The following is a 12713-nucleotide window of genomic DNA, read 5'->3' as shown; positions in this document are numbered from 1 at the left end:
CTGCCAAAATCCCATGGGAGAAGGAAATGGACTCTCGGGACAGCCTCGCTGAATCCCAGTGTAACTACACTGGAAGCTCGGGCACACAAGAAATGGTGCCATTGCACAGGTTGGAGTGAAACAGCTCTGATCCCTCACATCCAGAAAGGCTGAGCTGCAGCAGGGAGTCACTGGGCTCTGATGCTTCTGTCTTTGTCTCTCCTGAAGGTTCCCGAGCAGCTCCAGCCAAGTTTCTCAATAGCCAGATCCATCAGAGCGACATTTCCAAGACACCAGCCCAGCCAGGACATGACCATGGGCTCCAGATACTGCTCTTCCTCCCTTTGCAAAACAGCACAGCCAGCCCAGCCCACTCCACCCTAGCTGTGAAGGGCAGTAGAATTTTCTTCCACAGGAGTCAGTGCCATGGGATGGGAAAGCCATCCTTTAGTACTGCTAAAAACTATGGTCTTGTACAGGACACCATGCATATATACTCAGACTGCCTGCTTGATTTGGTCTCTTCAGAGATGCAGAAACAGCTGAAAGTAAGTCCCACCTAGGTGCTGTCATCTGGTGGTTCCCTCCCCCCCCCCCCCAGGTAAGGAGGGGTCTGGAAACTGTCTTAACCTCACAGCTCTTGTGCGCAACTTCCAGTTCAGTCTAGGAAGGATCAGGCTTGAGGGATGGCCCAGCACATGATGCTGCAGCAGGGTGTTGCTGCCCATGATTTACACACATCCACCAGCTCCCACACTGCTCACAGGTACTGGAGCACACCTGGTATCCTGCAAAGGATGGTCACCAGGTGAACCACACCTTCACCTCAGCCCCACAAAAGATGAAAGCAGTATTTCAGCCAGCTCAGTGCAGCCTCCGAGGGCCAGGCTTTCCATGATTAGCTCACCCAGGGCTGAATTAGGTGCAGCAGCCCACAGCAGTAGCAGCTGAAGAGAACTAAACCAGAGGAGAAGGAGGACTAGGCTTTCTCCTAGCTGTAGGGTCTGCAGGCAGCCAGGTGTTACAAAAACTGAGTGGTCTGGAAAAAACATCATTGAACAGAAGCTGCCTGCCAAATTAACAAGCCCACGGCATTGGAAGAGGGGCCACACATTTCCCCCAGCCATCTTCCCACTGGCGTTGCCCAGTTCTCCTGTTTTGTGCCAAGGAGCTTGGGTGGACCAGCAGGTCCACACTGTTCAGCACTGGAAGGAGATCAACAGCACTCAGCTTCAGGGATGACTGGCCACAGTCAAAGCAACAGACATGGGTCCAGACATCAGGGAGCCAAATCCACAGAGGAGCAGGGAGGTCTGGACACAAAAGCATGTGCACAGGAAACCAAGGGAGAGGGCGGTTATCAGTAGTGCTTCTCTACATGTGCTCCAGGCACCTGTCCTGGGACAGGAGCCACTGGGCCAGCTAGTCAGCACCATCAGGGTGCTTTTAATGCCCGAAGCCAAGTCTTCCCAGAAGACAAAGCCCTGCCCATCACTCAGAGACATCCCTCTCTGCCACTTACCCTCTTAAATACACTCCACCTTCTCTTTCCTGTCACCCTCACAGCCCTTTATAGGCATCAGCTGCTGCAGACCCAGCTGGTCTGGCTGGCCCTGGTAGAGAGGCAAGCCAGAAACCAGCCCACAGCCACAATGCTGTTGAATATATCCTTTGGGGGGATACACTCTTTTACCACTGAAATCCCTGCACCCAAGCCTGTCCCAGGAAGAGCTAATTGTACAGAGAGCATAGGGAGAGAGACAAAAGTGGTGTGGGGTGGCAGCCACTGACCTTACATAGGTTTGGCTTGGTCCTTCTCCACCAACATTCACAAACAGTTGGGGATTTATCTGAGCTTTTTTGTCTTTGTGTCATGTTTTCCTCCACAATGTCCCTCACCATAAAGTAAAAACAGTCAGTCCTGAAAGGGGATACACACACTGCTTCCCATTGCCACCATCAGCTCTAAGGAGTCCCACATGCTCTGAATCAGTGTAATTTCTCTTCTACCCCCTCCTCCTCCCTATGCCCTCTGGTACTGCAGGAGGTAACAAGTCAGCACAGCCTCTCCAGCTTCCCATCCAAGGACTTTGATGGGACAGCAGAGAGCTGGAGATGGGATGGAGAGGGGACAGACAGAGAAATGGGGCAGCAAAGACAGCATGTCAGGGAAGCTCAGGTGGGATGGTGAAAGCAGTCCAGGGCCCAGACAACAACAGGTCCTCAAGGAAAGGCCAAATGGTGGTGGCACTCAGTTTAGAGTCACATCACTGGCATCTGAAAGTCATCTTAGGTCTACAGGACATGATCTTGAATCACTAAATTCAGCAGGGAGAGAGAAGCTGAATTAAATGCAAAGATCAAACCTTTATAGTTTGGGCTTTATTTATTTTATTCCCAATACAGAACTGCTGTTGTTGAATTTCAGTAAAAACTGAAGCAGCCACTACATAACCCCAATGAAGTCAGGGCAGGAAAATACACTGGATTGATTTCTGGCTGAGAAACAAATCCAGCTTAGCACGAGCAATGGAGTTTGAAGTGTTTTTCACTTTTTCTGAGGTCCCCATCATAAGTGGCTAAACACACTATTGTTTGGTGTCTCCTCCATGGAGCACTACAGAGCAAACGGATGAGAGTAAATGCTTTGAAACCTTTGGCCTGTGCACTAAAACAAAGCTTGTCTGTGTTGGGGGAACCTGCTGCAAACTCTGAAAGCTCATGAGATATGATGCATGGTGAGAAAGAGAATATGACACATTGTCTTGCACCAGTCATTCTAAGAGCAAAAGAAAAATGACAGAGCTTAATCTGAGGCTATGAGGGTTTTCCTGGGGAAACCAGTGTCAGGATCTTCAAAGTAGTGGCAAGATCCAGCAACAGGAATCTGGCAAGAGCAAAATTCAGAGGAGATAGGAGGAGCCAGGTTTCAGTGGGAAGCATAGGTAGCTGGACCCTAGTATGCTCTCCTTGTTATGCCTGAAAAGTGGCTGATGCCTGGATTTTGAAGGCATCATCCTGACCCTGGTCTGCGAGGAAAAGCAACCACATTGAAAGGGACTTAAACTTTGGTATTTCTTGAGTTTTGAGTTCTTCAGGGCTATTTTTAATTCTTTGTGCAGTTTTAACTCCACACAAACTGGGGCTGAATGTATGTGCAAGAGTATGAGTTTTCTTTGGCTTATCCACAATTGCCATTTCTACTGTTTTATGAAAATTAGGTTTTTGCAGAATTGCAGACTGGGCAAGCTCCAGCTATGTTCTGCTGCAACAATTCAGCCTAAAGGAAAGCTGTACCTATGAGTTATTACTGAATGTTGTGGGATTTGCTCCTCAGGGTGGCTGTAGAGACTTAACCCTTACACTTTGCAAGGCTAGGGGAAGCAGCATTTGGACATCATCATATAGAGATGACAGACTGAGGAATCCAAGGGTTAGGACAAACCTCAGGTCCTCAAGGATTGCAGACAGAGCTCAGAAACCACCTTTCCAGGTTCTCAAGGTAGACTGCTAAGAGTAAGGGTGTCCAGGAGCCACAAATGTCTCCTTTAGAACAGGAATCTCTTAGTTATCATATCCCATCATTTCCCACTTCAAAAAGTGGTTGTTTGTGGTGCAGGTAATAGCTCACGACCAGCCTCAAGACAGTCAAGGTGAATTGCTCATGGGACTTAGCAAGCTCTGCTCTCACTGACTGCAGTGGCACACACAGGATCATCTGGGTTACACACTGGATCCCACTCTTCTGTCCAGTTTATTTTTCTCTGTTGGCCACGCGGTTGAACAGTTCTGCCAGGGTGGAATACCAGGGACTGTGAGTTTCTCATCATGGACTCAAGCCACCAAGAGGCATTACACTCTCTATGTTAAATCCCTATCAGAGAGGGTTGAGCATGTCCCAAAGATTGTGGTTGCCTTGACCAAATTAAATTCCAACCTTGCAGCTCCATGTAAATATAATCACAGCTGCAACCACTGTGAGCTGAGGACAGGCTGCGAGCTCCTGAAAGAGACAGCACTATGGGTGTTGAAGCATCCTGTCCCTTCCAGCTGGCTCAGCCTGCTGTGCTGCAGTGACTCACCCCAGAGCCAAAGCACACTCTCACCACCAAGCGCTGCAGGGCTCCAAAATAACACTCAGACACCACCTTCGCAAGAAGTCTACTGCAGCACGAGGATCCCCATGTTTCCCTCTATATATTTCAACAAAAGGTATTAATACCACATGGCCTACCTTCAGACAGTGACATCAGCTCCTGCGGCCCTTCTCTGGCTAAGTCTGCTAATGCCAACCAACCTCCTTGACTTAAACCATCAAAACAGAGAGCAGGGAGGCCAAGAGAAACTCGGTGCTTCATAATCAGGAAATGAACCCAACCCAGCTAGTTGGGGACCAGCTCTTAAAAGCCCACAGCTTTTAAGCTTGTACTAGTCCAGGCTGGAAGTAACCTCTTCCTTTATCTAGCCAGCAGTGTGGGGTGGGTACCATCCCAGCATAGTCTGCATGCAGTATTTCAAATTCCAGCAAAGGTTTTACAATGAGCAGGTTGATTATCCTTCTTTAGAATACTTCCCTTTTAATGGAGAATCACATTTTCTATTTAAAATATCCCCTTGGCCAGTGTTTTTCACCTATTTGAATTTCTCCCTGTTCTTTTCATCATCACAAGAAAAACCAAACAATTTAGCATTTTCATAATTTGGAGGGGTTGTTTCTTTTTCCTGCTCTTTTCATTCTCTTTTTCCTTCTCACAGTGAAATACCAGAGAACAAATCATGTCCCTGGGTGGGATTTTTAACAAAATGTTAAATGTTTCATTTTTATCCTTCTTTCTTTATCCTGTTGTCACTACTCCTTCCCCTCAAACTTCCCCGAGTCGCTGAGCGGCAGCGTTGCAATCTGTCACACGGACAGACGAAGCATGGCTGCATCTCACCGCACTGTCTGCTGAGAGGGTCAGAAGGGGCAGATCACTTAACACTACACCTGTTTTATGAATAATAATGCAGACAGTTTTGCTGGGTTCCTGGGAGGACATTTTCCCACCAGGATAAGCTCTGCATATTGAACAAATTAATGTCTTTAACTCATTTGACTCTGGTTAGCTCAGTTGTGATGGGAAGCTCCAGCAGTGCCATTTGAACAGGGAAAAGACAAGGCAGACCTTTGAAGCAGGTTCGTTGAGTGTCTTGTATTTTCTGCCTCTGCAAGTTTCACTTACAGAGGCATGAGATTATAAACTTGGGGTTGAAGAGCCTGTTCACAGTGCAAAAAACATGGAGAGGGAAATAAAATAAATTTAAAAAGCAGGAGATCTGCTTTTTAAAGAACAGGATCTGTGAAGCTTTAGAAAACTGAAAATTATCCATGAGAATGCCAGGTTTGTTTCAACCTGAAATACTCCACCTGAACCAAAATGAAGCACTTCAGTTTTTCCCTCAGTGACTGGACTAGCTCAGAAAACAAAAAAGTACATTAAAAAGTCACTTTTTATATTACTTTAAAAATTTTAAAGAATTCAAGGAGTCCAGGAGTTTCTTTGTAAGGTGGTGGAATGAAGTGTTCTGATTCAAAGCACCAAGTTTCTCCAGGTTCTTCCTTAGCAAGAGCTACAATACCTGTCCTTTCTTGGCCAGAGGACTGTACCCATCAGCACAACCAGCAATATCCTGAATGATGCTTCTGTCCTGATTTGGGCTACTTAAAGAGTCTCGGGAGCATCCCTCAGCCCCATCCCAAGCCAGAACTGTGATCACAGCAAAAGAGACACTGCTCTGCCAGCTCAAATCAGTGTCTCTCTCATATATTATTTTATTTGTTTTGTTGGTTTTTATTGAGAATGAAAAAATAATTTAAAGCGATTATCTGTACAGGGGTCAGGGGAATGGTTAACTGGTCAGAGGATCTGTGACCTCCCACAGCCAGGCCAGGGAGGGTTAGAGGAGGTGATTTACAGCTGTACAAAACGCAACAATCCCACCGAGGAGGAGTGGAGGGAGGGTGGGAGCTCTCACAGACTCAGAGAGGAGGGGTGGGAGGCTGTGCAGGGGCACAGTGGGGACAGGGTCTGGCCAGAGAGAGGCCAGGCCCTCAAGTGACCTGAAGGGGTGTCTCCAGCATCTCCATGAGGAAGGTGTCAATGGGGGTGTCTCCAATCAGCTTGAAGAAGAAGAGGTGCTCCAGGCACTTCAGCCCGATGGACCGCAGTGCTGGCAGACGCAGAAGGAGTTTGGCAAACCTGGAAGAGAGCAGAGTCAGAAGCATGTGGGAGGCACTGGCTGCCCTCTCACAAGTGTTTCCAAGCCTGCAGCAGGGGCTCAGGAAAGAAGAGCCCAAATTCTCCCCCCAAAATGGCTTGGGAAGTTCTATCTTAGATTCCCCTATGCCTTCAAAATAAGCATTTCGCTCTGCATGTGTGGATGGAACATAGAATCATAGAATAGTTTGGGTTGGAAGGTACCTTCAAAGCCCATCTTCAATGATCAGGGACATCTTAAATTAGCTCAGGTTGCCCAGAACCACATCCAGCCTCAACTTGAATGTCCTCAGGGATGTATGTTTTCCAAAACAGATTTTAGCATTTTAAAACATAAAATCCAAACAAATAAACAAACAAAAAAACAACCAACCAACCAAAAAAACAAAACAAAACAAAACAAAACCACCAAAACCCCCAAAAGATACATCCGGATTCTCTCTCCAAGACTTACATCTCCATGGTGCCATTTCAATCCTTCTTGGGAAGAAGAATCTTTCAAAACTCCCCAGCCTCCCAAGAGTGTGCAGCCCCTCGGCAGTGCCTCTGCCAGCCACTGCCTCTCGTTTCGAGGCACAGCTGCAAGGGGGTGCAGCAGGCAGAGTGCATCCCCCTCCCCATATCCCACTTGTAGAACTCTGCAGTCACATCCAGAGCCAAAAATAGAAGAAGATGCTGTGGGCACATCACTTGGCTGGTGGCAATGGGGATGGGTCCAGCTGCCGGTGCTTCAAGAGCTCGGCCAGTAGAGGGTATGATTGGATTGAAAAGCAAGAAAAATGAACCCCGCCAGCACCAGAAAGGCTCTGGCCCAGGATTAGGGCACGGAGAGGACAGGCCAGCCTGTGGGCGCTGGGCTGCTCAAGCAGTTCTGGTTGGTGTCCTCCTGTCGTTTTTAGGGTGGCTAGCACAGACACCTCTGCCTCAGTCTTCTCTTCCCACGGTGGGTGTTGTGCTGCCCTGAGCTGCCTGCCTTGCTGGGGGACACTCACCGCCCTGGCTGCTCGGGGTACTTCTGCTTTGTGTAGGCTTCCAGTGTGGCATAGACCTTCTCCCTCAGTGATTCCACTTCTGAAGGGCTGGACAAACCTTTAGCATCTGGATGAAGGAGAAAATAGGGGTAGGGAAGAAATCATTGCAGGGGGCATTTCCACTGCAGAGTGACTTCTTGTAGGGGTAGGAGAGGACTCAGACTCTCTGTAATCATGGACCCAGGGACTGGAACAAATCTGTCTGCAGCCCTACCTGATGCTCACTGACACACCCCTCCTGCCTGCGATCTGCCATGGCCGAGAGGGTGTGCATGCCACCTGGGACTGCCCCAGGTCTCAGACTTACCTGGGTTAAATAGGACAATGGCTCGCAGGCACCCCAGCTCTGACTTATCCATCTGCATGTCTTTCATTTTGGACACCAGTTCTGTCAAAACCCTGCATACAGTGACATGGGTAGGAAGATGAACACAGACAGGTATAGGCATCAAGGTGGCTGACTGAAAATCATCTGGGACAGGCACTGGGAATATCCTATATTCTTCTCTGCAGGAAGAGGCAGCTTTGAGGGAAAACCATGCCACACACTCCTCAACAGCACTCAGGGACCTGAGCACCGAATTCGCTCCTGTTCTCATTTTGCTCAGCATGTGGTCTCTGTGCTCCACTTGGACCATGGAGAAAATTTGCGCCCACTTAAGGAAAACCACATGGGATTTTCTCCACATTTCACTGTGCAAAACATGTGAAGCATCCCAGTTGTGTAGGAGTGGTAATGCGCTGCCCTGCCAGGCAAGAAGCTGGCATGGTATGGATGGTACATATGCAGTTGGTACATGAGCAAGTTGGGGTATAAGGCTTTGCCAGATAAAGCTCTTGCTGATCAGTATTAGCTGTAGATCCAGCTATGACAAACTCTAGAGAAAAGGCAGAGAAGCATTCCTCCCCCTGCACACTCAACCAAAGATCTCCTTCTGCAGCTGCAAATCCCTTTCAAGGTGCTTTCATTCCATTTTTGATTTTTAAGCCAGTCAAGCATCCCTTCCTCATTCTAAACTAGTCCTGTCCCAGATGATCATGGGTTCTTACTAAGGATATGTTGCCCATTCAGAGGGGAAAGACAGAGCCAGCCTGACCACTACTGCTAGGGGTGGCAGAAACAGGCCACGCACCTGTCAAAGATGGAGCCCACACCAGCACTGTGGGCACTGCTGCGGTGCACATGCAAGCCCGTGGCCAGAAGGATGCCATCCTGCACTGACACAGAGCGATGGGAGAATGAGGCAATGAGCAGCTCATTCCATCCTGCAAGAGAAGGTGTGTAGGACACAAAAGACAGTTAGCAAAAGAAAATCAGTCCCACATGGAGCAGGAGAGCTGGTTTCAGATGGGGCTCGCAAGAGAGATAGGACCCCAAGTGCCAACTACACCCTTGCCAACACTGCAAGGAGTGCCAAATTGTGACCAGCAGCAACGAAGGTGCAGAAAAGGACTCAGGGAAGGGGGAGACACTATTTTTTCATTTTGCACATTACACACTAGTGTGCCCCACACATAGTAAGTTCTGCAGTTACAGGAATTACATTAATAAGACTTTTATTCACACTTCTCCAGCCCTCCTACATGTCTGCATAAAGAGAGGAACAAACAGCAGATTCCACCGTGCCACAGACAGCCTCTACCAACTGCCTATCATGGCTCATGATGGAGTGCTTGCTCTGTTATAGGGCAAGCAGGGACAGATCAGATCAGGATTTCACATTCACCATCCTGCCTGGCTGGCACAGCACACAGCCCAGAGGAGGGACAATGGATCCAAGGATATCCCCAGAGACCCCAGGTGGGAACATTACCTGCCCGGAGGAGAATGACTTGATCTTCCAGGGTCAAGTCAGAGAAGTGAGGGATTCGCTTGGCCCACTCAACAAGTGTGAAGAGCTGCTTGTCAGCTGCGTGGCATATGTTGGTAACAGGGTCATTTGTCTAATTAAGAGCAATATCAAAGGGAAAAGAGGAAAAGAGAATTTGTCAATGAAAAATCTTTGACAGTCACTGTCTGCTTTGCACATGGTATCAGATCAAATGAATGATACTGAGAGCCACAAGTGAAATGATCAAACTGACAATAATCTCAGCTGTGCTGGGAAGAGAAGATATTTATTACCACTATCCCCTCTACAACCAGCCAAATCAGCTGGTTGCTAAGCTTTTCTGTTTGCTTGCTCTTTGCAAAGCAAGTCCTGCATGGCAGGCTATAGTCCTACTCCCCAGGGCGTATCTGATCATCATCAAGCAGCCTCTGAATGGGCATGAACAGCAGTGTCATCCAAACCAGTAAAACCACAATAAACCTGCTGAGTCCAGCTCCATTCCAGTCTTGGTCACTTGGGGCAGACAAGCAGTGTCCCAGGCTGAGAATCTCCAGCATTCAGCTATCCCCCTACTGACTCATTGAAACCAAGGGGAATTTAAAAAAAAACAGCTAGGAATTTAATGTGTAGCCTGTTTTCTAGTCATTCAGAGTAGCTTCAAATGAAAAATGGTTACTGATTTTTAGGCAGTGCAAACCAAAAACCCCTTGCAAAAATGGTAGCCATTCACATGGGGTTTAGCTTTTCAAATCACACCTCAAAGGCTCTCATCTCAAGCTGCAAGTGATGTTAGTGCTCTTACCGAGCTCTCTGTATTCACATCGTTGTATGCCTCTGTCTTGGGTTCGACTGCCAGCTCAGCTTCTAGGATCCTCTCCACAGGCATGTCCTCGCTGCCACTGCTTGTGGACTCGGCTTCGTTCTCGCTCCGCTCCCTACTCCTCTGCCTCTCCTCCTGCACAGCTGCAGAACAGAAACATGGTTCTACATCCACAGCAACACTTACCTGCTTGTGATGGGTCTCTTTCTTCTGGGAGGAAACTCGCTCAGGAGGTTGAGAGCAGAAAATAAATGGATATTTAAAATGTACATCCAGAAAAATGGCTGCCATCACCACCCCCGATAACATTGGGGTTGCTGTAGAACAGTGGCCTCCAAATCTGATGAAAAGTTGTGATTTCCAAGATATGAAGCTCCAGAATATAAGAAAGAGGAGCTGATACCTCCAGGTGGCAGCCTGGACTCAGCTGTAACTAGGTGCTGGAGGAGGCAGGAGGGACCCAGGACCCAGACACCAAGGTTTGCTGCTCTCACACCATGCTTTGAACACTCCCACAGTGGCTAGCACATTCAGCAGCAGGATGGTCCATCACCCCAGCTGGATCCACACATGCTGCCTAACTCATTCCTGAGCAAAAGGTTATGCAGCCTGGCCCAGCCCTTGTGACACCTTCTCCTCCACTACTTTTCTTCCCAACCCTCTGCAATAGACAGTAGCTCCTAGCACCTCTGAATGCCTCAATGTCTTCACTCTCTTCTCCCATCTCTGTACATTTTCCAAAATACCTACTATCCAGAGAAATACAATCACTGAAATTCTCTCCAGATCTCACCTATTAAATCCCAGGGCTGCTGGGTGTGTGGAAGCCAGGTTGGTGTAGAACACGTGTATGCGGTATGTCAAGCCTTGTGCTCAATAGAAGCCCTGGGTACATATTTTTGTTAAAGAAAATCCCGATGGGAAGAAAATCCTGCTAAAAATCAAGTGACCAGCAGGTGTCATGTCGGTTTAGCTCATTGCTGGGCAGAAATGTCCCAAAACGAAATCCTGCTCGCATCACTCTTTTGTGTGAGCATACAGCACCAGGCAGGTGCCCAGAGTGCCCCATAACCCCTAAGGGACAAGTAGGCAGCTGGCCCGGTCTCAAAGAACGGCCTGTGGTGAGCTGTAGGCAGTTATACACCTGAAATGAAAGGTTCAGGGGGAAGAAGCTGGTGGCAAAGCTAGCCCCTGCCATGCAGACGTTGGTGCTTCAATATTCAACAGCTGAATGTCTTCCCCACCTGTTAGCTAAGCACCAGTCAGTCAGTATCCAAAGGAGTGGAAAACCACCAGGGCCAAGGGATTAAAAAGTCCTTAAAGAGGAGAGGGGACCTGCATAAACAGGAGGGGACACCAAGAAAGGAAAAACTCAGCAAGTCCACAGATCATAGCAAGCCTGCAGGAGAATTTGACCTCCATTGTCTCAATTAAGTAAGTGCTGATGGAAGAAGGGTGTGACAAGCTTTTAGGTCAGGTACTTGGATTAGGAGATTTCTTTCCCATTTGTCTTTATAGCTCTGCTGTTTGCAGTGGTTTCAGGAAGTAAATCCTTGCATCAGTCTTGCCTTACTCTGGCTTACATTAGGGTGCTTTCAGGGGAAGGGCCAAACCACAGGAGGTTCCTCAGCACTGAGACTTACAACCACTTTGAAATTCTCTGCATTTCTCCCAGTTTGGAGGATGTGCTTATCAGGACTGCCCAGCTCTGGGGAACTGGCTGCACCCAAGGAGGTGGCTCAGTGGGACATAGAGCCTGGCACTGAGGGAGGACAATATGGGATGCTCTCCTATGTGCTAACCAGCTGGGGGAATCATTTGTCCTCCTTAGAGTAATGGACAGGAAGAAGCCAGGGAAGTGTTTCTAAAGTCATCAGAATCTTAGCGCAAAGTCAAGGTTCCATCCATGTCCAAGCTGCAATATGCCCCCAGTTTCAGCAGCTCCCAGAAAGCCCCTGTGATTATTGCAGCCAAACCCCCACAGAGCCCACCAAGATCCTGGTGTTTAAATTTTCAAGCTCTGCAAAGGAAAGTTGAGTTGACACCCTGGTCCTTTGAACCACTTTGCACCCAGCTGGAAGGGAGAGCTGTGCCTGGGATTAGGTTTTTGATTCAGCTTGGCATTTTGCAGTCCCCCACTGCGCTAAGCAATTGAAGCAGCACAGCATTGATGATACTGCAGGGAACAGGACAAGGTCAAAAATGCCCTGAAGCTGTCAGTGTGGGTTTTTAGAATGCTCTAGCCTTGGAGTGCTACAAGAGCCAGATTTGCCCTAAAGAATGTAAGGAAAATTTCTTTAAGCCCATGCCTTCCACCAGCCCTCACATACCTTCCCTCTTCATGCCCATCACGAGGCACTTCTGATAGCGGCAGTACTGGCAGCGGTTGCGTTGGCGCTTGTCTATGAGGCAGTCCTTGTTGTCACGGCAGGTGTAGATCAGGTCCTTCCGGATTGTCCTCTTGAAGAAGCCTTTGCAGCCCTCACAGCTGTACACCCCATAGTGCTTCCCTGGAGAGGCAAGGGGAGACCATGAGTGGGCAGGTAAGTATCTGCCCTTCCCTCCAGCGTGAAGGAGCTTGAAACAACCCCAAAGGTGAAAACCCTGACTGCACAGTATCACTTCAGCAGGCCTGAGTTGGCTTCAGGGGTTCTTTCCAGTAATAGTGACCAGTAGCAGTTAAGCTATATGAATGCTGCTGTGATAAGGAGGGACTGCATCCCAGGGCAAGGATGTGGAGCCACATCTTGGATGCAGTACAAGTGCATTAAAGCCGTAGGTAGCAAATGGGGTG

The 12713-nt window shown here is 48.4% G+C and overlaps 1 protein-coding gene across 7 annotated transcripts in view; it reads right to left on the bottom strand.

The window, feature by feature from the left end:
* Window positions 1–5767: 5767 nt before the first annotated feature.
* RXRG (retinoid X receptor gamma) overlaps window positions 5768–12713 on the bottom strand; it is a 38471-nt gene continuing 31525 nt past the window's right edge. For all 7 annotated transcript variants that reach the window (XM_062602194.1, XM_062602188.1, XM_062602187.1 and 4 more), the window contains 7 exons: window positions 12250–12429; window positions 9902–10062; window positions 9082–9211; window positions 8401–8533; window positions 7575–7666; window positions 7229–7334; window positions 5768–6218 (listed from right to left, as the gene is read on the bottom strand). In XM_062602194.1, the coding sequence (XP_062458178.1) occupies window positions 6071–6218; window positions 7229–7334; window positions 7575–7666; window positions 8401–8533; window positions 9082–9211; window positions 9902–10062; window positions 12250–12429 (950 nt within the window). In that variant the 3' untranslated portion in view covers window positions 5768–6070. The remainder of the gene's footprint in view (window positions 6219–7228; window positions 7335–7574; window positions 7667–8400; window positions 8534–9081; window positions 9212–9901; window positions 10063–12249; window positions 12430–12713) is intronic.

The sequence above is a fragment of the Pezoporus occidentalis genome, unplaced genomic scaffold (genome assembly GCF_034315485.1).
Source record: "Pezoporus occidentalis ecotype Australia unplaced genomic scaffold, CSIRO_AGI_Poc_V1 ctg76, whole genome shotgun sequence".
Classification (NCBI taxonomy): Eukaryota; Metazoa; Chordata; class Aves; order Psittaciformes; family Psittacidae; genus Pezoporus; species Pezoporus occidentalis.
This window is presented reverse-complemented; position numbering and strand designations above follow the sequence as displayed.